This window comes from Nannobrachium achirus, assembly GCF_963921795.1.
Source record: "Nannobrachium achirus genome assembly, chromosome: 5".
Classification (NCBI taxonomy): domain Eukaryota; kingdom Metazoa; phylum Chordata; class Actinopteri; order Myctophiformes; family Myctophidae; genus Nannobrachium; species Nannobrachium achirus.
This window is the reverse complement of record NC_137814.1, coordinates 33,331,438-33,355,863: the sequence shown is the minus strand read 5'-3', so window position 1 is coordinate 33,355,863 and position 24,426 is coordinate 33,331,438. Positions and strand designations below refer to the sequence as shown.

General features: G+C 45.9%; 1 protein-coding gene across 4 annotated transcripts in view; it reads right to left on the bottom strand.

Annotated features, from left to right (window-relative positions):
• LOC308285753 (histone-lysine N-methyltransferase 2C-like) overlaps positions 1-24,426 on the bottom strand; it is a 102,110-nt gene that overhangs the window by 6,336 nt on the left and 71,348 nt on the right. For 2 of the 4 annotated variants that reach the window (XM_080726604.1, XM_080726605.1), the window contains 24 exons: positions 24,271-24,411; positions 23,646-23,678; positions 21,759-21,902; positions 19,375-19,510; positions 18,624-18,847; positions 18,433-18,506; positions 17,828-18,025; positions 15,638-17,614; positions 14,613-14,926; positions 11,921-13,509; positions 11,400-11,511; positions 10,787-10,853; positions 10,630-10,690; positions 10,228-10,460; positions 6,997-8,646; positions 6,566-6,757; positions 5,219-5,383; positions 4,937-5,066; positions 4,488-4,635; positions 3,983-4,167; positions 3,272-3,408; positions 2,301-2,565; positions 1,275-1,414; positions 30-149 (listed from right to left, as the gene is read on the bottom strand). In XM_080726604.1, coding sequence (XP_080582730.1) covers positions 30-149; positions 1,275-1,414; positions 2,301-2,565; positions 3,272-3,408; positions 3,983-4,167; positions 4,488-4,635; positions 4,937-5,066; positions 5,219-5,383; positions 6,566-6,757; positions 6,997-8,646; positions 10,228-10,460; positions 10,630-10,690; positions 10,787-10,853; positions 11,400-11,511; positions 11,921-13,509; positions 14,613-14,926; positions 15,638-17,614; positions 17,828-18,025; positions 18,433-18,506; positions 18,624-18,847; positions 19,375-19,510; positions 21,759-21,902; positions 23,646-23,678; positions 24,271-24,411 — 8,435 coding nt within the window. The remainder of the gene's footprint in view (positions 1-29; positions 150-1,274; positions 1,415-2,300; positions 2,566-3,271; positions 3,409-3,982; positions 4,168-4,487; positions 4,636-4,936; positions 5,067-5,218; positions 5,384-6,565; positions 6,758-6,996; positions 8,647-10,227; positions 10,461-10,629; positions 10,691-10,786; positions 10,854-11,399; positions 11,512-11,920; positions 13,510-14,612; positions 14,927-15,637; positions 17,615-17,827; positions 18,026-18,432; positions 18,507-18,623; positions 18,848-19,374; positions 19,511-21,758; positions 21,903-23,645; positions 23,679-24,270; positions 24,412-24,426) is intronic. The other 2 variants (XM_080726606.1, XM_080726607.1) reach the window with 2 other exon arrangements.

Here is a 24,426-nt window from a genome sequence, read left to right as displayed (position 1 = left end):
GTTAATGCAAGGTATGCCATCATACAAACCTTAGATTCTGCGTTTGATCCGGGTTGTGAGGATGAAGACGGGGAAGAAGAATAGAGAAGGAAGCAGCTGTGACTGCAAAAGACCAAGTTCCCCTCGGAATTCAATTGACCTTCAGCCTCCTGAAGAGAAGTTTTAAGAGGAGATTTAATAAATGATTCAGTGATGAATTAAAGCCTGATCAACATGCCTCACTGAAGTTAAATTGGAATGAAAATGCAGTTATGAAATAAACATCAAAAGGCTACGGTATTCAAATAAGCAAGGCATCCCCAGTCAGAGGGGCACACTGCTTAACCCACTAATTGCTCTGGGCTGGATTGCACTTCAACAGGGAGGATTTGCATAATCAGAGGATATGTGTTACTATGCATATGCGGGCATGTCTGTGGTTGAGTGTGGACATAAAGTATAGATGTGTGTGTGTGTGTGTGTGTGTGTGTGTGTGTGTGTGTGTGTGTGTGTGTGTGTGTGTGTGTGTGGGCCTCCAGGCTGAATGTGGATTAAGTAACCTTTGAAGTTAAGGTCTGGGCCTCTGGTCATGACCCGTCTATAGAGTGCCTCCTGGGAATAGCTAGCACTATTATAAGCCATGGCCTATAAGCATGCCTGTCTGACAGACGGCTTTCAGCGGGCCAATATAGATTAAATAATTTAGACTTAACCATTAACAAACTTGTTAGAGATGGTTATGCAATATGGAGGTACTGGACAGAAATGTAAGTGTTTACATATGGATAATTACTCATTTCAACTTCATAAACAAAGAATTCCATAGGTTTACCTTTTTTCTTGACTGGATTAGGACTGTTCAAGATAACATACACTATCAGTAGTTACACAAAAAGGACTGCCCTCCTGGTCATGTTGTTTCATTGCTCAAGATTCATTACATTATGAGAAACTGTCTCTACTACAAATACAGTACATATAATGGGTAGAATTGAATTACAGTATTGGTCCCACACTCCTCCTGATGTTGCAATGCAACTCTGTTATGTTTCAAAGCCTTGAAGTGATCAAGTCTTCCCAGGGTGCTCGGCAGTGTCTCACGTGGATCAAGGTCGCCTGAGACGGCGTGCCTTCGCCCTTCGCCATCTCCACCGAAAACAAGCTTGCGCTCCTTTACAAGCACCATAATAAACCAGGGTGCTTTTAGGATTCACGCCTTTCCAGGATGGCATAAGAAGAGGAAGCATGGATAGACAGGCCAAACTATGCATCTGGGAGAAAGTGGAGATAACTACCTGTTTGTGGGCAGGGATATCTTTGGTGGATTTCTGCACTCCGTTTCCAAGAACCACCACCTTGCAGTGACAGCACCACTGAGGCTTGGCTCCAGGGCTGGCCGGGGTTTTCTGATCAGAACCTCTGACTGCAACTGAGGCTGGAACAGAGACACGATTTAAAACAATTACAATTAGACACAACTGCTACTCATTTATGCCCTTGAAGCAACCCCACTAGGATCATCCTATGACAATGACATGTGTTAATAATGTGTTAAAAAACTTCAACAATTAAAGACTGACAGAAGAAGATGAGGGACAGTGTTTCACAACATGCCCTCTCACAATGATTTTACTCACAGTATGATGTTCCAATAGTAAAATCAAACAAACATTAGTTTGGAGATAAGCACTTGATTAAAAGTAATTATGCTAGATATTAGAGACAATGCTTGCATCCATAAAGTCATGATGAGGTGTCCACTTGCACTTTCTCATCTAAAAAGGTTTACATGCCAAATGCCCACATTCATTATACACGTGCCTGGCGGGTTTGACAGTTTGTGCGCCAATGTGCTCAAAGGATCATTACTCTGTTTCATTAGCTGAGATGATCAATGAGGATGCCTGTCAGCACCTGGGCCAGACACTGCCTTTAGCCTCAGACGGATAATGATGTGCAAGACAAAACAGACATTTGTAAACATTACAGTAAAAGAGCTAATTATATTACAAGGTTGAGGGACACCATTGCATATTGAGACTGGCCTAGTGTTTTGTGTTTTCTTTTTGAAGATATCATTAAGGTTTGACTTTTTGAGTTGTGCTCCTGGAAGGAGCTAAGCTCCAACATCTGGCTTTGTCCGGGCTCTGAAGCGTGGCCTACATCTTGGCACAAATGCACAATACGCTCAAAGTTTGTTGTACGCCCAGGGTCACTTTGGTCAAGCTTCGCGGGACACTTAATGAAATTAACTCATAAATAGCAGCGCTCACTTGATTTTTTAAGCTCTATTTTAATGCAGGTTATATATGTTATCTTACCAGGGCCCTCAGGTTGGAAACGGAGGGGCTGCTGGTGATGCTGCATGACGCTCTGTGCTCCGCTGGACCTCATCAGCTGGCCATGTCCGCCGTCACCGCGTCCCTGGAAGAGCATTGGGGAGCGATGCTCCAGGCCATGTGGGCCCACTCTCAGCCCGCTGAGCATGGCCAGTGGGCCCCTGTCTGGGGTGCTGCTGACCTCATAGCTGCTTGGGATCTTCACACAGAGAAGGTCGGAAATGGCTGCCACCACACCTGTGATGTTCTGAAACCAAGCAACATGAACAGTCTCAGTCTTGCGCATCCTTATTAATAAAAAACATATGCCTCAACAATAGGGTTGTGATGTGAATTTTTGCTGATCGATCATCACTAGGTAAGTGAATCGATCGGGATAATATGTTTCTTGTGGGGGTGGGTGAAAAGGCGCTTTTAATTTTGTGACAGTCAAATAAAATCACTCCCAAAATCAGCATATGCTGTGTGTTTTAATTATGTCGTAACTGGTCACCCACTGGACCACAGAGAGGGGATGGAATTCTCAGAGTAAATAAACTTACAGTATGTCGGCTGCCTCGTGGACAGTCGACGCATAAGCATATATAAATATATTCTTAAGTGTTGGGCACATGCAGTTGAAGGAGTTCAGACATGGAATAACTTTAGCTAATAACAAAGAGTTGTTAACCATTAGGCTAATGTCATGAGGTGTGGCTATGTGCAAGGTTCCTTGGATATTTATAGGAATGGTACATTATTTTGAAAAAGAATACATTTTAGATTTATTTTTTTTACAAATGCACATTATGACAGATTGTTTGCGTTTTGATGCCTGTCAATCACACAATTATGAAATAACTGGCACAGCACTACCTTCCATTTTCTTTTGTTGCGTAAGACAACAAAAAGGACAATTTGCTAGTTTGACTACATTGGTTTACTGTGAAAGTGTAAAGAATGAGTTCTCTCACCTCAGCTGCTTGTGGTCTCAGAGTGATGGCCACAGACACCAGGCCCTGTTTGGAATCATTAGACAAAGAACTGAAGGGAGAGCCGAAGAACATTCCAGAAGGCTCCGTCTTGACATCCTGCAACTTCATCTCTGACCCTGCAGTAGTAGGGACATAAGTATAATAAATAAGGGTACTGAATAGGGTTGATAATTGTCCATATTGTTGAAAATGAAAAATTTAAATAATTGGCCATATTCACATTTTCATCTCATGTCATACTGGGCCAATTATGACGGAAGAGAAAAAAGGGCTGATGTGTGAATATTGTCAGTGACCGCATAGTGCAGTGGTTCTCAAACTTTTTCATGTCAAGGACCCCCAAATTTACACTTATTAGTCCGTGGACCCACATTTGAAAAGATGGGACCCCAATTAGAGAACAGAGCTTTTAGTGATGCCCAACCATTTTAATTTCAATGACCAAACCCAGTTTGACATGCATTAGGCTACGGACGCCCATTTAATGGTATTTCTATCTCTGAGACCCCGATTTATATAGTAAAATCAATGTTAATTTAACTCTGAGTGTTCAAATCGAACCAAATAGGGTCCATTTGGGTTACATGCCCTTAAGGGTTCATTAGGTTCCAAACTATCATTTAGCTAGGGACCCCCTCTAACTCCCTCAAGGACCCCACTTTGAGAACCACTGGCATAGTGTGCATTTACCTTTCCCAGCAGGTGCAGGGAGCATGGGGAGGATTGGAGACAGGCAGGGGGAGCGGGGCTCCTCCTTCACCCGTGACAGATCTGGGTAACGACTTATCTCCATGCCGACCACACTTTCGGGAGACGAGGATGGAACAAAGCTGTCTGGCGTTTCCCTATCTTTGCAAGGCTCCTGCCCCCTGTTGCTGTTAAAGCCAAGCCAAGAGAGACAATGTCTGATTAGTGTAACAGGGACACTATGATGAGAGTTCAACATTATTGCTATATCCATTTGGTGATTTACCCTCACTGGTGGCTGTGATATTGTATGTGAAAATAGACGATCTACAAGCTCACAATGCGCCATAGAGCGTTATTTGCACTGTAGATAGACAATTTTGCCAAATGTTCACCTATTATCGCAGAATGTTTGCCTCTTATGACATGCCCAGAATAGGGATGCTAGGGTTCATTTGGTTGAGCAACGTTGTGACAGCCCTCTGTAAAAACACCGTTGTAAATCTACCTGAGCTCTTCCTGGTTGTTGTGCGGCGGTGTGGGGAGTGAGGCTGGAACGTCCACTGTTTTGGGTCCCTGGGCGATAGCTCTGGCCAGCAGGTCCTCCTCTGTCCTGAATGGGACATGGAGCGGCTTCGGAACAAGGCCTTTGGAGACTGTTGTGGAAGAGGATCACATTAAAAAATGAGAAGCTACTGTTTTTTTCTCCCTCATGGCATTGCACAGTGCACATAGTGAATTATAACATGACTTAAACTGCACAGTGCCAACTTTATGAAAACAACTGCTACTCTGCAAACTTCTAGAACACATTTAGAGGATCGAAGTGTCAGGATTTTCACCTCACTTGTTGTTCAAATGTCAGGGGTTTACTTATTTGGGATAGAAAAGGGAAATAGGAATGTTTCTTCATCTGTCACTAAAACGTATCCTCTCTCTCTCTCCCTGAATGCTCACCTATGACAGCGGCTTTGCTTGCCAGCTCTTCTGTTGTGGCAAAACCGTTGATCATCTTCTGTCGGTTCACGGGTGGTGGAGTGGGAGGGAGAGATGCCGGTGGCGTGGGCGGGTTGCTCAGGTTACTCTGCTGTGAGAGGCCAGACACAATATGATGAAATCACACCATGCTGCAGCCATACGGAGTACGGACGCATCGCATCAGTCTCTACTACAACAGTCTCTACTACAACTCTTGCTTCCCTTGAGTCAGGACCCAAGCAAGGTATGAACGGGACTCACCTTGTAGGCCAGCTGGGAATAATAGTCAGAGACTCCGTCCAGCGACGCGCTGCCAAAGTTCCCAGACAGAAGGTTCTCTCCGTTCAGCTGGCCACTGCCGTAGGGAGCGAAATGGGCAAAGTTGACCCCGATGAGTGGCTCCATTAGGGGAAGCAGGGAGAGCTGCTGTAGTGTAGAGAAAGAGAGAGAGTGAGAGATGGTGTCATATAGTGTCCGCGATGAAAGACTGCAAAGTAAAAGCCCAATTACCGTGTTTGAGAACCACTGCTTTAGTGCTTTAGACAATTGAAGCTTGAATTCACAAACATTTTCATGCCAATATGAAATGGTGCTATGCACCTCCATAAGAGAAAATTTGTGTAAAACAAAGATTTTTCATAAATCATAAATAAAATAGCCAATATACAAGCTCACAATACAGTACATCACGCTGTGTTATGAGCTTGTAGATATGACTTTTCTGAATAACCCAAGTATAACATAGGGTTCAAGTTAACTGGCTGTGATGCTATTTTAGCGATTTCTTTCTGGGGACCCCAAGAACCCCTTCAAGGACCTCTGGGGGTCACAGCACCCACTTTGAGAAACATTGACCTATAATACTTGTTATTATCTTGATACTTTATTGCTAATCTTCTAAATTGTCTTGTTGCTACTCTCGTATACCTGTACATGGGATGTAACAAATATCATCTTGAAATTAAACAAATGCTTTGTCTTCCATTTAAGTGACAATTCAACATAAAACATTTTATTAAGCTTATCTTGGGTATGACACCACTGAAATATTGTTAAAAAAAAAGAAAGAAGGGGGAAAAAGAAAAACGTATCCTCTGCTCCCAGTACCCAGTACAGCATACCATACTAAAAATGATTCAATTAAGCAATTTATTTTTAATCAAACTGTGTTAGATGTGAGACATTCTATTAAAGTACACCTCTGAGGGAAAGTGATGCTGTTCAAAAAACAGGGGAGGGGGGCTTAAATCAATAACCAGCCCAGAGGAGGGTTAGCATAATCATAATTCTCCTTCCATTCTCCTGAATAATAACCGCTACTAATGCCTGGGTGTTTAAGTGTCACCCAGCAATATCATTTTCAAGTACATAATTACAGTAATATGCTTATGATACATGAAATGGTGCCTTCACGCCCAGTGGAAACAGTGTTCTAATTCAGCTCTAATTAGTACTGCAATCGACTGAAGGCGGCGTGATGATTTCATGCAAGGCTCTCCTATAATGAAGGACGTCCCCAGCTTCCTTTGAGGTGCTAAAACTAATAGGGTGGTGTGTCTCCCTTCCTCTGTCAATGAGGATAAGATCATAGCATCACATTTTACCTACCTGTTTAATCTGGGTCATTATGGTATCGGTGCCAGAGTGCATCAGCTGCTTCTCATCCCCTTCCTTTTTCCTCTTCTTATACCTGGAGGCTGGCTTCTCTCCACCTTTGGGTGCTCTCTTGTTCCTCCCTTTCTTCTTTTCCTGTTCGGGGATCAGAGGTCCGGGGAAGTCGGTCATGCCATCAGAGTACGCCTGTGGGTGAGGGGGAAGATGTCACTTTCTAAGTCTGCTCAAACAAATGGTTATAAAGAGCAGTAACATTGCATTATTATCAGAGAAACCACATTCTGAAAGCTATTAGAGTGACTCAGCTATGACTCAGCTATGACTCATAGCAATGCAACCATGCGATGTACATCGCATTTGAGTCATTTTGATGTGTCTATGGCCCATGCTGTTCTATATAGCCTCTCTTGAAAATACAGACTCACCCCATTGCTGTCCACAGAGCACTGCCTCAGAAGGGCCTTGCAGTCTATTGCCTCTTCCTCCTCAGAGCGGATACTCTCGTCTGACCTCTGGTGAGGCAGCCCCTGTGGAGGCGTGCTCTTGTTCTTCAGGAGGTGTTTCAGCAGTTCGTTGCTGGCCTCACCCTTGCTGGGGGGACTCTGCCCTGTGGGGAAGGGGGAGATGCCCCCTTTGCTGAACTCTTCTTTCACAGAGCCAATTTCAGAGCTCACATGGCCGTCCCTGGGCCCGTGGCACTCGCTGGCCTCGATCTGCTCCAGCTTGATGTTGCTGAGGATCCTCTCTTGTTCCAGTGCTTGGGCCCTCGCTGCGTCTGAAGGGAGACACGGCTGTGCCCCGGGCCCGCCAGACAGCTGCCTCTCCAGCTCAGAGTGGCTGGGAGTTGAAGAGCCCAGGAGCGGGGATCTGGAAAGGTCCTGGTCTCCGAAGAGATGGGTGTTCCTCGTCGGTGTGGAGGACGTGTCCGATACGCACGGTGTGAGAGGAGCTGTGAGATCAGAATGCGGGGTAGAGGGTGTCTTAACCGAATCTGCGTCATCGTCTTTCTTCTTTTTCCGATTTCTCTTCTTTTTCCCTTTCTCGTCTGGGATTATGTTGGAGTAGAGTTGAATTAGGGATTGTCCCGATCCGGGGAAGTTGGAGGGCAGAGGAGTTTCACCCCCGAATGCAGGACCTTCACCTGGCATCTGAGGCATCATTCCTGGCCCGCTGAACCGACGGGGCCTCGGTTGACCCTGTGGAAAGTTAGCTGCTTGCATGGCAAGATTATCAGGCCCAAAACCAGGCCCCATGTCCTGGGGCATCATCCCGTTGCCCATCATGGCCCTCCTGTCACCTTGCATGAATGTTCCTGGTGGAGAGCCCATGCCCTGCTGCTGGGGGAACATTGGACCAAGTTGTTGTGGTGGTGGAGGCCGCTGAGGCTGCATGAAGTCCTGAGGCAGATCGGCATTAAAAAATGGCATCTGAGTGAGTGGCACCATGTTCCCGCCTGGCCCCACCATGCCTTGCTGCTCCATCTCCATGCGCTGTTTGAGTGCCTTCTGTCGCTCCACCTCTTGCATCAGCTGCACCCGCTGCCTCTCCTGCTGCTCCCTCAGCCTCTCCCGCCTCTCACGTTCCTGGAAACCTTCGCTGAATGGGTTGTTGTCATCAAACTTCAAACCCCCCGACTGCGCAGGTTTTCCGCCTCCGCCTGGAGGAGCCTGTGGTGGTTGGGGTTCCACTGGCATCTGAGGGTGCGGAGGTAGGTTTCCTATTGGCATCTGATGAGGCTGGCCTGGATTCCCCAAGGGCACCTGTGGTGGCATGATGGGTGGCATGCCAGGACCGGGCATGGGCATGCCGGGGCCAGCCATGGGCATGGGAGCTCCAGGGTGCCAGCCTGGTGGTGCATTGGGCATGCGCGGAGGGGCATTTGGCTGTCCTGGGTGAAGTTGCATTTGCATCATGGGGTTCATAGAGGGTTGGACCATTGGTCGTCCACCTGGGACCATGCCAGCAGGATCTTGCATAGGTGGCATCCCGGGCATCATGGGTGGCATGTTGTTTTGCTGCTGTTTGACTCTGTACTCCTCAATCAGCTCAGCATGCTCCTTCTGCTGTTTACGGATCTAAGCACCACAGAGACAAAACATATAATTACCATGTAATTCAGCGTACTTGATTGCAGAGCCTAGGAGCTGCTGTATAGTCTTCTTCTTTAAATCAAAATGCGATTTACAGAATTACGACTTTAGATTCGATGTTTACCTGGTATCCTAATTTCTTTGAAGCACTACATTGCTTTCTCTGGACTCTACTTATGTGACCATTTACCCCGTTTGTTTACCAAGGTTCATGCTTACTCTGATCTTGCACTATAAGTCACTCTAGGAATGAGTGTCTACAAAATGCCTAAATTGTATGAAAAGACGTATAAAAGATGACTTCTGAGACACATTAACTGAAGTCATTATGTTCAAAGCTAAAGCTAAGGTGAGATGACTTTGTCCTAGCTTCAGGGCAGCCACGCTTCAGAGAGTTGAGTTTTGACAGGCAGGGGTGTCGCACCAAATTCTGGGCCCTGGGTACAAGGATTCACTGCAGGCCCCCCATGAATGTTCTTCATAGGGGGAGAGGGTTTAACCCATTTAGACTGGGAACCAGGGCTCGAGACTAAGGGACTCCTGACGTCTCGGGGACGCAAATGAATCTCCCCTGGGACGCAGTCGGAACATAGATGATTTTTTGCACGTTTTTGAACGTGCGCATATCATTGTCGCTACATAAACGGTGCGCAGCTACTGACAGCATGAAACACACGGAAACTAAATATGATGTAAACAGAATGGTTAAAAAGTTACCACAGGCAGTGTTATCATCCTTTTCAGGTAGAACTTAACACGCTGCGCTATTTGAAGATATTAATTTACACAGTAGAAAGAGGCGGAGAACGGACTGCCAATCCGGGTTACAACGGCTCCAAAAGAGCTGATCTACAAGGCTGAGACACAGCCAGCCATGCAAGCTGGCGAGTTTCCGAGCTGTGGCGGCTTATTTTCTCCAATAATGGTCTTTTATTTTACTCTCAATAACAGGTCAGCTCGTTTCAAATAAATAACTCCATCTCATAGTTCATCTGAACCAAAACAACAACGCGAGCCGTGAAGCCAACTGCATGCCATGCAAACAGACCGTGGTTATACTTATTCCGTACGGCGGTGTTGTGCGTGAGCCATATGATCTAAAAGCCCTCCAAGCCCCGAGGATGCAATGAGTTGTAGGCTTGTAGATTAGTGCGGTGCAACACCTTTGTACGGAGAAAGTACAAACCCTATGTTTCTATGTTAGTGGTGCTCAAACTTTTTCATGTGAAGGACCCCCAAAATGTATTTGGCCATGGACCCCCATCTCAAAATATTTAGTTCCAGGGACCCCCCAGAAGCAAAACTTGAGTTGCAAATGTTCGCTTAAAAATATATAAAAAATAATAATAATAATAAAATAATATTCCCTCACACATGCACACATTTTTAACGACTTTTCAAAAATAGCAGATCTACAAGCTCGCCGCGCGGTGAGCTTGTATATCTGCAATTTATCAATACATAGCAATAATTAAGGTCCCTCCACCTTAGGCCCTAGTAACTCAGTCCCACTCCCCCCCCCCCCCCCCCCCTTGTGACGCCCCTGTTGACAGGCTGAACGTTTACCTGCTCCAGTTGTTTCTGCACTACACCCTGCTGCTCTGTGACATGTTTGAGCTGCTCAGCATCCTCCTCTGGGAACTCCCGTCCTGCCTTCTTCGCCGTTCTCTGCTTGGCTGACAGGGCCTTCTTAGATTTCCTGTGAGCTGCGATCTTCTCTTCCAGAAACTTCTGCTGCATCTGAAGTAGTTGCTGCGTTTCCTGGAGCCACTCCTCATACTGAGCCCTCTGAGCGTTGTCTAAAAGAGACAAAGGCTCCTTTGTTATTGAGCTTGGCAGTATATATATAAAAAAAAAGAAGAAGAAGAAGAAAACACTCAGACATCACCATCGCCTGACATACGGTACTTAAAAATAAAAAAAGGAGGGGAAAAAAGGAACTAAGAGGCATATAATTGGAGAACTTACTGACAAAACCTGGTCCAAAGTTTGGAGGATTGGGCCTTGATACTTGTGTCAGTTTGCCATCCTGTGTTTAAAAGTGGACAAAAGATGTTAGATGCTGTATTCATTCTTCTTGTTATTGGTGTATATGACAATGCAGGTGGACACATGTTTTAATTACCTGTCCAACCACTTGTGGGGGTAGCGGAGCAGCTTCAGGCAACGGGGCTATAGGACCAGGAGGAAACCTGTGAAATGACACAAAAGCACACTTTAAAGGGCATCTCTTTGTACTGTACAGCTCATTCAACTTTCCAAACAATGCTATAAATGAAACCAACTAAGTCATGCAGTGGACAGTATTGTTAATTATTACATAGTACTGCTATAACCTGAAGTCTATACCCTACTATAGCATTAACTCACCAAACTCGCCCTGAAAAAACGCTTACAGGCGGCAGCCATTCGCAACTGGCAATAACAAACCTAGCCAAGCCTCCCCTGACCCTTCTTTGTATTTAACCTACTGTATATATTTTTTGCACTGTTTATTTTATTCTTATTTACTTTTTTACTATATCTACTGCATAGTACTGTGTTCTATCCGTCTGTCATTCAATGTTATATGAGATACTTCAATGGTTTCCTATGAAAATAAGCTTAGTCTTTTCTATGATCTCCTTTTAGTTGACCTTGTACCAGTGAACTGTACCGTCATGAAACTGTACATTTTTCTATGCACACTTCTAATAAAGTCTTCAATCAATCAATCAAACACCGATAATGTATTTTACCTGTTCATGACCATTGGTGTCATTCCCATGTTGTTTTGAACCATTACTTTATTGATTCCTTTCAGTGCTACCATCTTAGCCTTCATAATGGGGTCAGTGATGGCATCAAAATCTGCAATTGACAAAAAAAAGTATAGTGGCTTTTCAGAGAGAATTACTGATAACATGCCAATAGAGGGTATGCTCGTGACATCATCACCGTACCAGGAAGTTATGCAGGAACGCCTATTGAGTGGCAAAAAAATACTTTTTGGCCTTGAAAGCCCATACATCCAAAAAGTAAAGTCCTATCTGATTGCTTTAAACAATGTTAAACAACGTTAAACTCACTTTGCCATTCACTTTGCCACTCGATTTGCCATTCACTTTATGCATGCGCATACCCTCTATTGTTCGGTGGTGCACAACTGCATTTCAAACTCTTCTGACAACAATTCCACATTATGACTGGCCAATATATTCACATTTCTGAAATAATACGATTTGCATTATACTTTGAGTATCATCATCATATAATTTACCGATGTTGGGGAAGAAGGAATCACTGGAGCGCTGTCGTATCATGGCCTGCATTTGTCTCTGCTGCTGCTGCTCCTGTCTCTCCTGGTCCAGGAGATCCTGTAAGAGGAGTGGCTGCTCCTCCAGCAGCAGTGGCCGGTTCAGTTGGCCCTGCTGGCTCATGGCCGAGTTCAGCATAGCCTGTTGTGCTTGGGTCAGAGGGCCCTGGTCCACGCCGGGGGACAGCCCCAGCTGATGTTCTGACACAAACCCGGCCATTGAAGCTTCCCCTGAGGTGGTGGCGGGGTCGGGTACGGTTTGGCCCATTGCAAGTCCAGAGGAATGCTGAGTATCAATGCCCTGGTTCTGCTGGGGCATGAGGTTGTTGCCTTGATTGGCAGATTCAACCATTGGGTTTAATGACTGGTCTTCCGGCTGCTGCTTAATGAGTAAACTAGAGAGGACCGGGGTGGAGTCAGGTAACACTCCCTGCTGGTTTGCAGTCATGTTGCTTCCGGCCGCTTGCTGGTCTGTCAACTCTGCAGCTTTATGACCATCTTTGACCTCCGTTTTGATCTCCAGCCTGGGTACCAGAGTATCAGAGCCATAACTCCCGCAATTTTCTTGTTTGACTTCAGAAGAGTGCTCATCTGAGGCCTCTGACTTTGCCATTACTGACGTTGAAGTGGAGGAGTTCTCAGCTGCTTCAGAGTTAGGGTTTTTCTTCTCGGACAGAGCCTTCTGGATGTCTGTGGTGTCATTGTTATCATCCATTGGGTCACTCAGATCCAATTCCTCATTGAACATGTCTTTCTTGATGTCATCTAGGTCAGGGTCTGTGTAGGCAATGATGTCAAACTTGCCAGATGTAAGGAAGTCATCAAGGTGTAGGTCGTTAGTTTCTAGGTCTAGGTCTTTGCCATCCTCTGCATCCAAATTAAGGTTATCCAAGTCAGCATCAACCAAGTCTTTCACCTCCACGTCCTCAAGATCTTTGACTGCAGACTCCTCTGTGTCCAGTTTCTCTTCCACACCAGGGACCGGCTCAGAATGCCCTGAAGAGAGCATCATCGATGCTGCCATATTCTGGGACTCACTTGAAGCAGGCTGACTCATCGATCTCATGAGTAGAGATTGCTTATGCATGTTGCTCCCTGGTATTTGGGGCTGTTGGTTTAAATTGTCCATGCTGGCCGACAGATGGAGCTGGCCAGTCTGGTTGCCCATTGGGTCCATCATCCTGGGCCCTTGGTTGGGAGGAAACCTAAACTCAGGTCCACCCATGATGCCAGGGGGTCTATGTGCCAGCATGTTGGGGTCCATGTTGTTCCCTTGCATGGCACCAGGGGCGAAGGGCATACGTAGCCTGTTCTCTGCAGCCCTGTGTCGTAGCTCGATGAAAGGCTGTCCCATTATGTTGTGCTGCTGCACGGGGATCCCACGTGGAGGGAAGTGCTGGGGCAGCCCAGCGGGTGTGCCTCCCATAGGCCTGGCCATGTCCATAGACATAGACCGTCTCAATTGAAGGGGGACATCTTGCATTGGATGAGGACCTCGAGCAAAGAATTCCTGGCCACCATGTGGCCCTGGACCACCAGGTGGAAATGCAAACCTGAAAGCGAATACAAAAATAAATAAAAGTTTAAGTACGATGCTGTGACTTATCATTCTATTCTTTCTCAAATAGGGCAGGTTATTCACAAAGATCTTCTGATTCGATCTGATTTGATTCAATATATACACTGCTATAGATTTCTGCCATATTTGGGACCATCTGAGTAGGAGGGTTAGTGTGGTTTTGTGCCATGCGGTTGACATGGAGAATGTGAAGTTAAGGAAGGCGTGACTGGGACATACATTTGGCTCTGGCATCTATCTAGGCCCAGACCGGCCACCCATAAACGGCACGAACCGAACATAGAAGATCTACAAGCCCACAACACGCCCAAAGATTACTGTTACTATCCTAAAATGGGGGCAAAAATAATTTTGTGGGTGAGCCCACTAGTATTGTCGGCCAACTCGCCAAAAACAATAGATGAATAAGCCAAGAACGCTTCTCATGCCGATACATTGTTTGTAGGGTGTCCCAGCTTGTAGATCAGTTATTTTTTGTAATACATCATACAACAATATCGTCCTACGATGTACAGCAGTGCAGTGCACTGTGTGTCCGCATCCACGGGGAAAAAATGCTTTTAAAACTACGTACAGTTCAAACTGTGACATGCATAAGTGAAGAATGTGCCTAGCAAGCCCGTGGGATTCAATGGGCGTCCAGGCGTGTGCGTTATTCGTAAAAAAAAGTAATGGAATGTTATACAAACTAAAGTTCTCCTTATATTACTACTTTTTATCAGCTAACCACTCATAATAAATGTTCTGCTGCTTCGCTTAGTGCGGAACTGCTCTAAACTGCATAATGATAATTTATCATTATGCCAATCTCCTCACACACATCTCTGTGTGTTGTCACTGCTGTAGTATTCTTTTTTTCTGCCTTTATTGGTAATATACAGTAACAGGAAATGGGGGAGCAAAGGTCGTCGGGATCGGGATTCGAACCACGCCTTGTAAATCTTTACAAGTAGTAGAAATCACAAATTCATTCGAAAGTTTATTCTTTTACCCAGCCCTATTCTCCATTATAAAAATAGTAGCTCATTCAAAATGTGTTATAAAAAATAAGTGCAATATGAGAATAAAATGACAAACCTTGGCCCCTGATGTCTCAGTGCAGGGTCTCCAGGATGTGGAGCCCTGGGATTAGGCCCCTCATTAGGGAAAGGTCCACGTTGATCACCAGGGAAAGGCCCAGGGAATCTCATGGGCCCTCTCATGGGTCCTTGTCCAGGATAGGGTGGAGGGGGCCTACTGAACATCTCACTCTGCTGCCCAGGACCCTCCTGGGGCCAGGGTCGAGGTGTTCCTGGGGGCATGCCACTGGCAGGATCCTGGGGGAGTCTTTCCTGGCGGATGGCACTCCTCTGTTGTTGCTGCTTCAGCAACAGCTCTCGAATTCGTTGCCGCTACAAAATACAAAGCATCCCAGAGTCAATTTGAAAGCTTGTTGAAGTACTGCAATAACTTATACTTTTCTCTATAATAAAACGCATATGAGCAGAGTGGAGTGGGAGCGGTGCGGGGCTATTTTGAATCGAGCGTGAGCGAGCAAGTTTTAAAATGGGCCAGAGCGGCTTGGAGCAAGGTTTTTCCTCCACTCCTTGGAGAGAAGACCGGCCTCCGCTCGGGACGGGACCGCGCACCACATGTCTGAGCATACCCCTCACACACACTGACACAGTGCACACGGCACCGCAGAGAGCAGAGGAGACACGCAGCGCATGTCCCTGGTCAGGATCTCACTCAAAAATGTCTCTGTCATCCACACAAGTATGTTTATAAATACCTTGTGTCAGTTAAGTTATAGTGAGTGAATAGCGAGCGTTACAACAGCACCTTGGAGTGAGGAGCGGCATTTCCCAGCGCTTCACTCCGCTCATGTGCTCTGCAATAAAACCTTGTTTATAATGAATGCTTTTTTTCTTGATTAAGGCTTTACCCCTTTTTTTTTAACAGACGTGGAAATTGAAAGCCTAATTGATTGCTGTTGCTTGTCTAAACAATATTATGATGACTCAATATACTGTATGTGAACGTAAAATGTATTCATTCATTGGTGACCTTGCTGCGAGCAGTCTGAACAAGCAAATCGAACACAAAATGTTATGTGCAGGTACCTGTCTGAGTCTTTCCTCACTGTCAGCCAAGGGAACACTCTGAACCTCAGAGGATGGGCCAGGCATCGAAGGGTTGTTTGACAACTGGCCAGCGTCTTGCAGGGCATTGCCACCGTTACCCATGCCCGACTGATCCTTCATTTCTATTTTATCAGCCGCCTGCGGCCGAGGTGTCATGGGGCCCTGTTCAAAAGGGTCATGGACTGGTGTCTGATTGGGTCTCCTGGAAGGAGACTGAGTAAATCCATCTTCTGACATGCTGGGGTGTTTTGGTGTTTGTGAGCCAGGATGAGGGAAGGGCTCTTGTAGCCTGACTTGAGGTGGAGAGAATGGATCCTGGTTTCCCATTGATCCTGGCCTTGGCCCTGGTCTGTTGAGTCCATCAGGCCCCATACCTGGCCTGGGGGTCCCTGGCGGCTGGGCATAAGGATCATTTAGCATTGGTCTGGGAGCCCCTGGCTGAAACATGTCACCACTCCCTGGCCTTGGTACCCCGGAAGCATTGCTATATGGGTCCATGGGCACCCTTTGGCCACCTGGAGACTTGGAAAACCTTTCAACAACAGATGGCCGTGGAGTATTAGGTTGCTGGGCGTAGGGGTCCACTGAGTGGGATGGAGACATCCTTTGACCACCATGAGACGGATGACTGAACTGATTCATCCCAACGGGGCGAGGAGTTGAAGGGGCTTGTGAGTAAGGGTCTGAAGAGGGACTAGGGGTGTTTGATGGCTGTCCGTAGTTATCATGTGGGCGCGGGGTGCCAGGGGGTCGGGCATAGGTTTCAAAGAATGGCCGAGATTGGCCACTGGGCTCATTCATGGGTCGAGGGGTACCAGGAGGTTGAGCATAGGGGTCTGTGGCTGGCTTGGTGGGTCCAGGAGGTTGGGCGAAGGGGTCGTAGGTATAGTGGTCAGGTCTTGGGGTAGAGGGTGCGTGAGCATAAGGATTTCTGGACATTTGTGTCATTGGTCCTGGCTGAGCAAATGGGTTGCCCTGAGGGTGATGCTGGCCCATTCTGGGAGGACTGGTGAAGTTGTCATTCCCAGAGGGTCTAGGGGTGTGAGGCGGCTGAGAGTAGGGGTCATTTTGCTGACTCTGGGAGAACCTGTCAGAGACATGCGGCCCTGGTCGGTTAAAGGGGTCCTGAGCCTGGGGAGGGGGCATGGGAGTTTTAAAAAGAGGGACTGAGCCAGACTCATTGCTACCAGGGATAGCAGCTAGTAAAGGCCGAGAGTAAGGGTCAGACAGGATCATTCTGTTCTGAGCCATGCGCTGATAGACTTCGTTTCTGATCATAGGTCTAGAGTAAGGGTCTCTATTCGGGGAACCCATTGGAGGTCTGCCCTGGGCAGCTTGACTGGACCTGGGCGGACCCATGGGTTTCAAGAAAGGGTCCATCTCACCAGCTGGTCTCGGTGTGTCAGGAGGCTTGGCATAAGGGTCACTGCTCATGGACGTGGGGGAGCCAAAGGACTCATGGGCAGGAGAAGGCCTCCCTCGGTCCTGTTGCTCCATCATGTTGGTGGGAGATTTGCCAGACTCCATGATTCTGCGACATGCATTCGGCGTTAGAGCTGGTGGTCTTGGTGTGCCCACCATCTTAGCATATGGGTCCCATGGTGAGGAGGGTCTTGAGCCAGAGGAACCTGGAGAGAAGACTTGAGGGGACTGGGGCTGGGAGGAAGAGCCTGACGGAGGTGGAGGAGGGGGCCGCAAGAACACATCCTCGGGGGGCCCTGAAGTGGGTGTCCCAGGAAGCTGTGGCCTGGCGAAGCCCTCTTTAGGGTTGAGCTGCATTGGGGACATGCTGCCATTGCTAGGCTGGGAGGCGGGGCTTTGGTTCCCACTGTTGTTGCCGTCTCCATCAGACAGGCTGCCTGTCTGCTGTTGCAGCTGGAGCTGCTCATTCTTTACTTGCTCCAGTTTCTGTGTGGCTTCAATCTTCGCTTGCTGTTTGCTCTTCTGCCTCATTTGCTGGTGAAGGACCACAATGAAAAGGAGGTAGGTATTAGACTTCAAAAGGAATGCATACAATTCTTTCAGTCCAACATCCTAACCAGACAAACTGGACAGACTATGTAGGGGATGGTGCAGTTGTCTCTGGGGGCCTTTCTGATGCACCTTTCTGTCGTCTTAACACTAGCAAACCTGCCGCTGCATTCCCTGACTCACTACATACTCTCTTACCTGTCTAAACTTCCACTCTTGTTCATGCTCTGACTCTTTGGGTTTCAAAGGGTCCTTAAAGAGCAGTTCTGTGTCTAGTGGTATGTTGGGGTCAAACACCTCAGGGGTCTGCTGCTGTGGTGGGTGCCTCTTGACCGTCTCGTTGGACATCTGGACTTTGTTGATGCGCAGGGCAGCTCGGTTATCCCTTGCCTTTTGCTGCAGAACAAAATCATAGATGCACACAAAGGCAATACAGAAACGCACGCACCCCAAGCACACACACAGGCACGCCACAGAAACAGAGGAAGGCAGACACAAAAAAAGAATTATCAGTTGGGGCCAAAGTCACCTTAGGAAAAACTAAAGCAGGGTAGATTTAATCAAGAACAAGTCTTTAAAACATGGCTACTGACAGATAAAATTACTTCTAGAGAACTTAATTACAGAGACGAGACCACAGTGAGCTCTAACACTGAGCACTGCTTCCGCTGTTAATTGGTTCATCTGTGAAAGGCCGGATTTCTGATTGCATTGGCAAGAGGCAAGGGGGCCAGTCTGCCTTTTGCATAATAATAAAGCGTTAGCACAAACACCACCAATCTCTGACGTATTAATGATCTTACCACATATGGGGCCCTGTCTTGTGAACTTGCTTTCCTCCATAGTTTTGCAATTTGCTTGACTCTTGTAGACCAGTCTGTTGATAAAAAAAGAAAGGTTGTCATGACAACGGCATGAAAAAAAGAAAACAAGGAAAAACTGTATGATCTGGATTATAGAATGAAAATGAAGATTTTAGGGTTTTTTATCTCACCAGGGAATTCTTCCTTCAGATTGGGGAAGTTGACGTTCGTATACAGGACTGGTGCTACGGTTGCGAGCTCTCCCAGAGTTTCCTCCTTTTCCCATTTCAGTGTACTCCTCTGGGCATTGGACATGGCTTCGGTCTCCCCCTCAGGCAGAGAACCAGGAGGGGTGGGGCCTGGGCCATGGGTGGGAGAGGGCCATGGACCTACAGCCTGATTGAACTTCCTGTCCCTGCAAAAGATGAGGAGTCCAACCCATAGAGTTATATATAAAATAGAGGACGGATAGCCCCGCCCCCAGCTATTCATTTCAATGCAAGTTGCTCAGTGGCGTTTGAAGCACCCAGAAGACTGACGGAAGAGCCGAGTTGGTCTATGTACACTGCACACTGATTGGTTGGCCTGCGTACATAAGCCAAATTTGCGATTGGCCGAGGCACCGAGCAGGCGCACTAGGGTAAACAGTAGCCTTAGCAGTTAGCATACGCATGTGCAGTAGCGTTTAACTGCACTCCCAGGTTTGACCACTAGGCTAAGGCTGCTTCAATGTAGCCTGGCGGTGCCAGCCTCTATCACGGGTGGTGTTGTTGTGCGGTCTGGTTTATTAACCAGGCTATCTTCAATGCTCTACCGTGGTTCTGGGGGCTTGGTCCAACCTTTATGTTATGCTGAAATCACTATGCTCATCAAAACCTAAATCTAAGGAAAATGCAGAATGCATTATAAATTAAAATAAATGTACAACAAAAGTTGAATTACCTTGGATTGTCAGTGAAAGGCATACGGTGGAGGGGGGAGAAGTTTTCTGGGATACAGGGCCCTGCTCCTGGATTTGGAGGGAATCGTTGGTTTGGTCCCATCATGCCATTAGGCATCCTTGGAAACATGTGATTCCCTGCAAAAAAGAAAACACATTTACAGAGCTGAATGATATTTGTTATTAGTGTCTATAGTGTATGTCCTCTGAAAGAAAGGGGTTTGTGAGAACTTACAGTACTTCACTTGTTCCTTAAGCTTGTATAATTGTATTTATTTTTGCGTGTAAAACACTTTGTGTTTTAAAAATAAAGCACTTTTAATCTGAAGATGATGGCCTATGTTGATGATAATAATAATAGAAAAATAAAATAAAATATAGTATCGATATCATGAGCCCAATATCGTGTATTGTATTGTGATATTAGGGTATTGGTATACCGCTAGTAGTCTAAACCAGCAGTATTGTACCCACAATGCATTGCGAAACCAGCCAGAGCTGAGTTGATTTAAACTAAATTAAAGTACTTTTTTTTTTAACTTTCTTTAAATTATATTACTCATGTATAATATGTAATGTATAATAAATACAAATAATGTAAAATAACCTTTGAGGCCAACATTCGCCACTTTACTTGTGGAAGACGCAAGCATCGTGTCCTTCAATGCTTGCCAGACACATCAGCTAATGTTAAGTATTTCAAACTGTTGCATTTTCTGTTGGGCAAATATATGTGTATGTCATTTCATTTAGCATTACTGAACACAACAATTGTAATATTATTATATGCTACTAATTCATTTTGAAGCCTGCACGATACTCTTCCGCCAGTTTTTTTCCTTCCCGTTGCGCTGTGGGTGTGTGTGTGTGTGGACTCATCTGCGTGCCGTGTTTTGCCAAATATGCATAACATTTCTCATTTCATATGTAGCCATGTGCAAGATAATCCTACCGAAAAACTGTTGTAATCTTTATAAGGATGCCGACTCCGTTACCCCCATCGTTCTTTCTGTTGAAAATTACTGTTCTCCCACGCCGTAACCCTGGCTTGCTGATGTTTTTAGCTGTGCCTGCCACGTCTGTGACCGACCCATTTTATTTCAACAATTACAACCATACACCCACCCAGGGACATGCTGGGCCCCTGATTCAGCCCGGGAAAAAGAGGCCCTCATTGCGCGCTATAGAGAGAGATCTCTCTCTATAGCGCTGCTGCTGCTACTCAAAGATTTGTGACAAAGTGACAAGCCAGTGGGCCAATTACATGAGTTATATTTCGCCGTTGTCGGGTGGAAACCTTGTATGTTCAAAACCGTTTGTTTTGTATTAATCATTTTAAAAATGATTTAAACTAGTGAAAACAGCCGATCTACAAGCACACGGTGCGAGGCGTTGTGTGCTTGTAGATCTGCTGTTTTCACTACTTTTGTGCGACGGCCTTGTATGATGAAGCAGGGCTTTACTTTGCGAAAAAATGTACAAATTTGAAACTTGGAGATACAAGGTTTCTGCCCGACAGTGACGATTTACTTTGTTGGCTGCCCAGCCCCCAAAATGGAACAAAGGCCGACATTTTATTAAAAAAAAATTCCTAATGGCCGGCCTGGACCGGCCGGGAATGAACCGGCCGTTCGGGAGTTGTCCCGCTTTTCCCAATGGCCAGCACGTCCCTGCACCCACCATCTACAGTATGTGGGACTCACTATTATGTCCTAAAACAAACATTTACCCTCGATATTCCCTGCATCTGCTGGTCTGGTCTAAACCACTTAACGCCTCCACTTCAAAACAAGTCACAGTAGCTACCACTGACTTACCGTACCTTTAACCTGTGAATAGCATCAATATTGAAACCGATCAAGTAGAATTAAAGCTTGTGATTATATGATTAATTGTGCAGCCCTACCCTGATGGTCAGGGGTGTTGCACCAAATTCTGGGCCCTGGGCACAAGGAACGCATTATGTAGTATTCTTTTGTGCTTTAACCATTGAAAAATAGCAGATATACAAGCTCGCAGCGAGTTTGTAGATCTGCTATTTTTGAAAAAAATCACACCCAATGTGAAGTGAGCGGTGGTCGTGCTTGCATAACGTCTTCAAACTAGGATTTAGGTCTAGGATGTACAGGCTATGCTACACACACACACAATGCTATGGCAAAACGCTGAGGAGAAATGGCTACAGACACACACCCAGCCACTCTATGGAGCGGTTTACCACCGCTCAAAAATAATAATAATAATAATCTACAAGCTCGCAGCGCGGCACCGTTGAGCTTGTATATCTGCTATTTATCCAATAGCTAAATAATTAAGGCCCCCTCCACCTTGGGCCCTTGTAACTCCCCCCCCCCTCTTGTGACGCCCCTGCTGATAGACAGTTTACCTGTGCTGGGGTGAGGCATACTAGTGCCTGGTGTGGCAGGGAGGGGCCCTGGGCCCTGGGGATGAGGCACCTGTGGTGGTGGGTGGTTGGTGCTGGGGCTCAGGACTGCTGTGAAGAGATCTTCTACATCCTTACCCTCCAGCTCTGCAAAAGAGTATCAATGAAGTCAGCACTACATGATAATACAGATAGGTGGATTGATTTGATTTAGTACTTTGCCTGACATCTAGGGCATAACTATGAACAGATGTCAAATTATTTTTTTATCTCTACAACATGGTGAAATAGATGGTTAAGATTTTATATAGGGTAAAAAAAAGGAAAATAAAAATAAAAAACTGTCAGCGATGATCACATTCATTGACTTCCAAAAAGCTTGACACCATACCATGCCACCAGGGGTAACTCATGAACATTCTCCGGGCCTATGGTGTTTCTGAGATGATGCAAATGATAGCGGCAAGCTGTGGTCAGACTTGAACCAAGATTCAGACCCATGATGGCGAGACAAAAGAGTTGTTCTTGCGGTTGTCCTACTTTCTGTTTGTGGCAATGGACCATGCCCTGAGACTCGCAATCAGTCACAGGGAGGAGACACTGGGGTTCATGCTGGTCCCGAAGCAGACTAAGCAAGGACATTCCATCACGTTCACCGACCTCGACTGTGCACATGACATTGCCCAGGGTTCCCACACATCTTTACCAATTCATTTCCAAAACCTTTCCAAAACATTTCCAGAATATTTAACCAGATTTTCAGGACTATATAACAATAATTCAGCTCAATAACAAGTCGCTTACTCCTATGCGCAATGCCCAAAGACAAGTAGTGTATGCCAGTGGTTCTCAACCTTTTCAGGCTGTGATCCCCGAAATAATCATATTTGAACTGGGGACCCGGCAACCTGACGAGCACTAAGAACTTTATTGTGAAAATAGCAGATCTACATGCTCACAACGCCTCGCAACTCTAATATTTGACAATTTGGCCAATGTTTAATTTTCCAGGATCTTCCAGGACCCTTGATCAATTCCAAAACTTTTCCAGTACTGGAAAAATATTTTTCAAATCTCAAAATATTTCCAGGAATTTCATGACCGTGGGAATCCTGATTGCCCTAGTCTCGGACTCAGCAGAGAGAGGGAGGGAACTGGCAGTAGAAAAGGAGTGCAGGGGGTGCCCACTGGCCTACTGGTCCAGGCGCATACCACTTAGGCATTGCCACATAGGCATGGATGCCTGGCAGCGTTGCAGGTTCGATTCCCGATCCGGAGGACCTTTGTCAAGTGTCACTCCCCATCTCTCCCCCCATTTCCTGTCAGTCTACTATCTTATCAATAAAGGCATAAAAGAAACAGTTATGGTGAGAAGGATGAGGCTGGCTGAGCACTATGTCAGGCACCCAGAACTGGTGATGAGCAAACTGGAACTTTGACAACCAACCTATGTAGGAGGTTAACGAGCTGCACCACCTATGTAGACACGCTGTGGAGTGACAGAGGAGCTAGAAACACTGCAGAGATGCTGGATAGGATTTAACCTAAGAAATATCTGACAGGGATCAAAACGCTACATTCTTCTTTGTAATCAGAGCATTCAACTAGAGTTGCAATCAAACTTCTGTACTGCAGTTTGGCTGCCATAAAAAGTGGTCTTTCAAAAACGCTAGCAATTATAAAAACGTATATATTACACAGCAATTGAAAATAATAATAATATATTTTATTCTCTGAGTCCTTCTTATAATGAAACCAACCCCCCCCCCCCCCCAACCAATTTCTTTACTTTGCATAACCCTTGAAATTTTAAGGGCAGTTCATGCTCTTTGCGGTTGACAAGATCAGGTGAAAATGCAAAATGTTAATAGAAAAGCATTAAACACAAACCTGGAATTTTGTAGAGTTTGCTGAGAATTGATTCTGAAACAAGCAATGAAAGGAATGGGAGAGAACAGATAATTATTAAGTAATCATCATGTAATTCATATTAACACATCTGGTGCCAACCCCAAGTTTCCCGAGTTTGTATTGGTACCACCCCTGTGCCAACCCCGAGTTTCCCGAGTTTGGGCCGTTTTTGAAAAAAAATTAAAATATTTATTTTTTTCAAAAAAAAAATTTGGACCTCCAGAAATGTATTAGGCATGATCGCGATCGCGAAATTGCATGTTTAACCCCCATACCAACCCATTCTTTCAAACATGGCAGCCATGTTTGTTTACATCTGAAGAAAACATAATGGCTGATAAATCATGAATGCCTGAACGGATTTCCAAGCGGATTTTTTTGTTTGAAAGCTTTGAACAGCATCTACACACGTGGTGCATGATTAGGCATGGGCGTGCACGATCCGTGCACTATAAATTACATGGAAGTCTATGGAGACCATGGCATCGCGGACCATTGAAGAGAAAAAATCATTGCAACATAAGTGTTAACTCATCAAAGGGGAAGCCAATGGGATTTTCGGCTCTTCAAGATGATTTTTATAAGTGCCTTGTCCCAGACTGACCATCAGTGACCATCTTGTCCAGCTCTGGGCTGAGGATGCCGTCCAGAGGTTCCTCTGGCAGGGAACGAGGTGTTCGTCTGCCAGAGTGGGAGTGGGGGAGCACTGGGGAGCCGTCTGCCATGTGCCCAATGTCCAGCCCAGCTGTGGAAACAAACA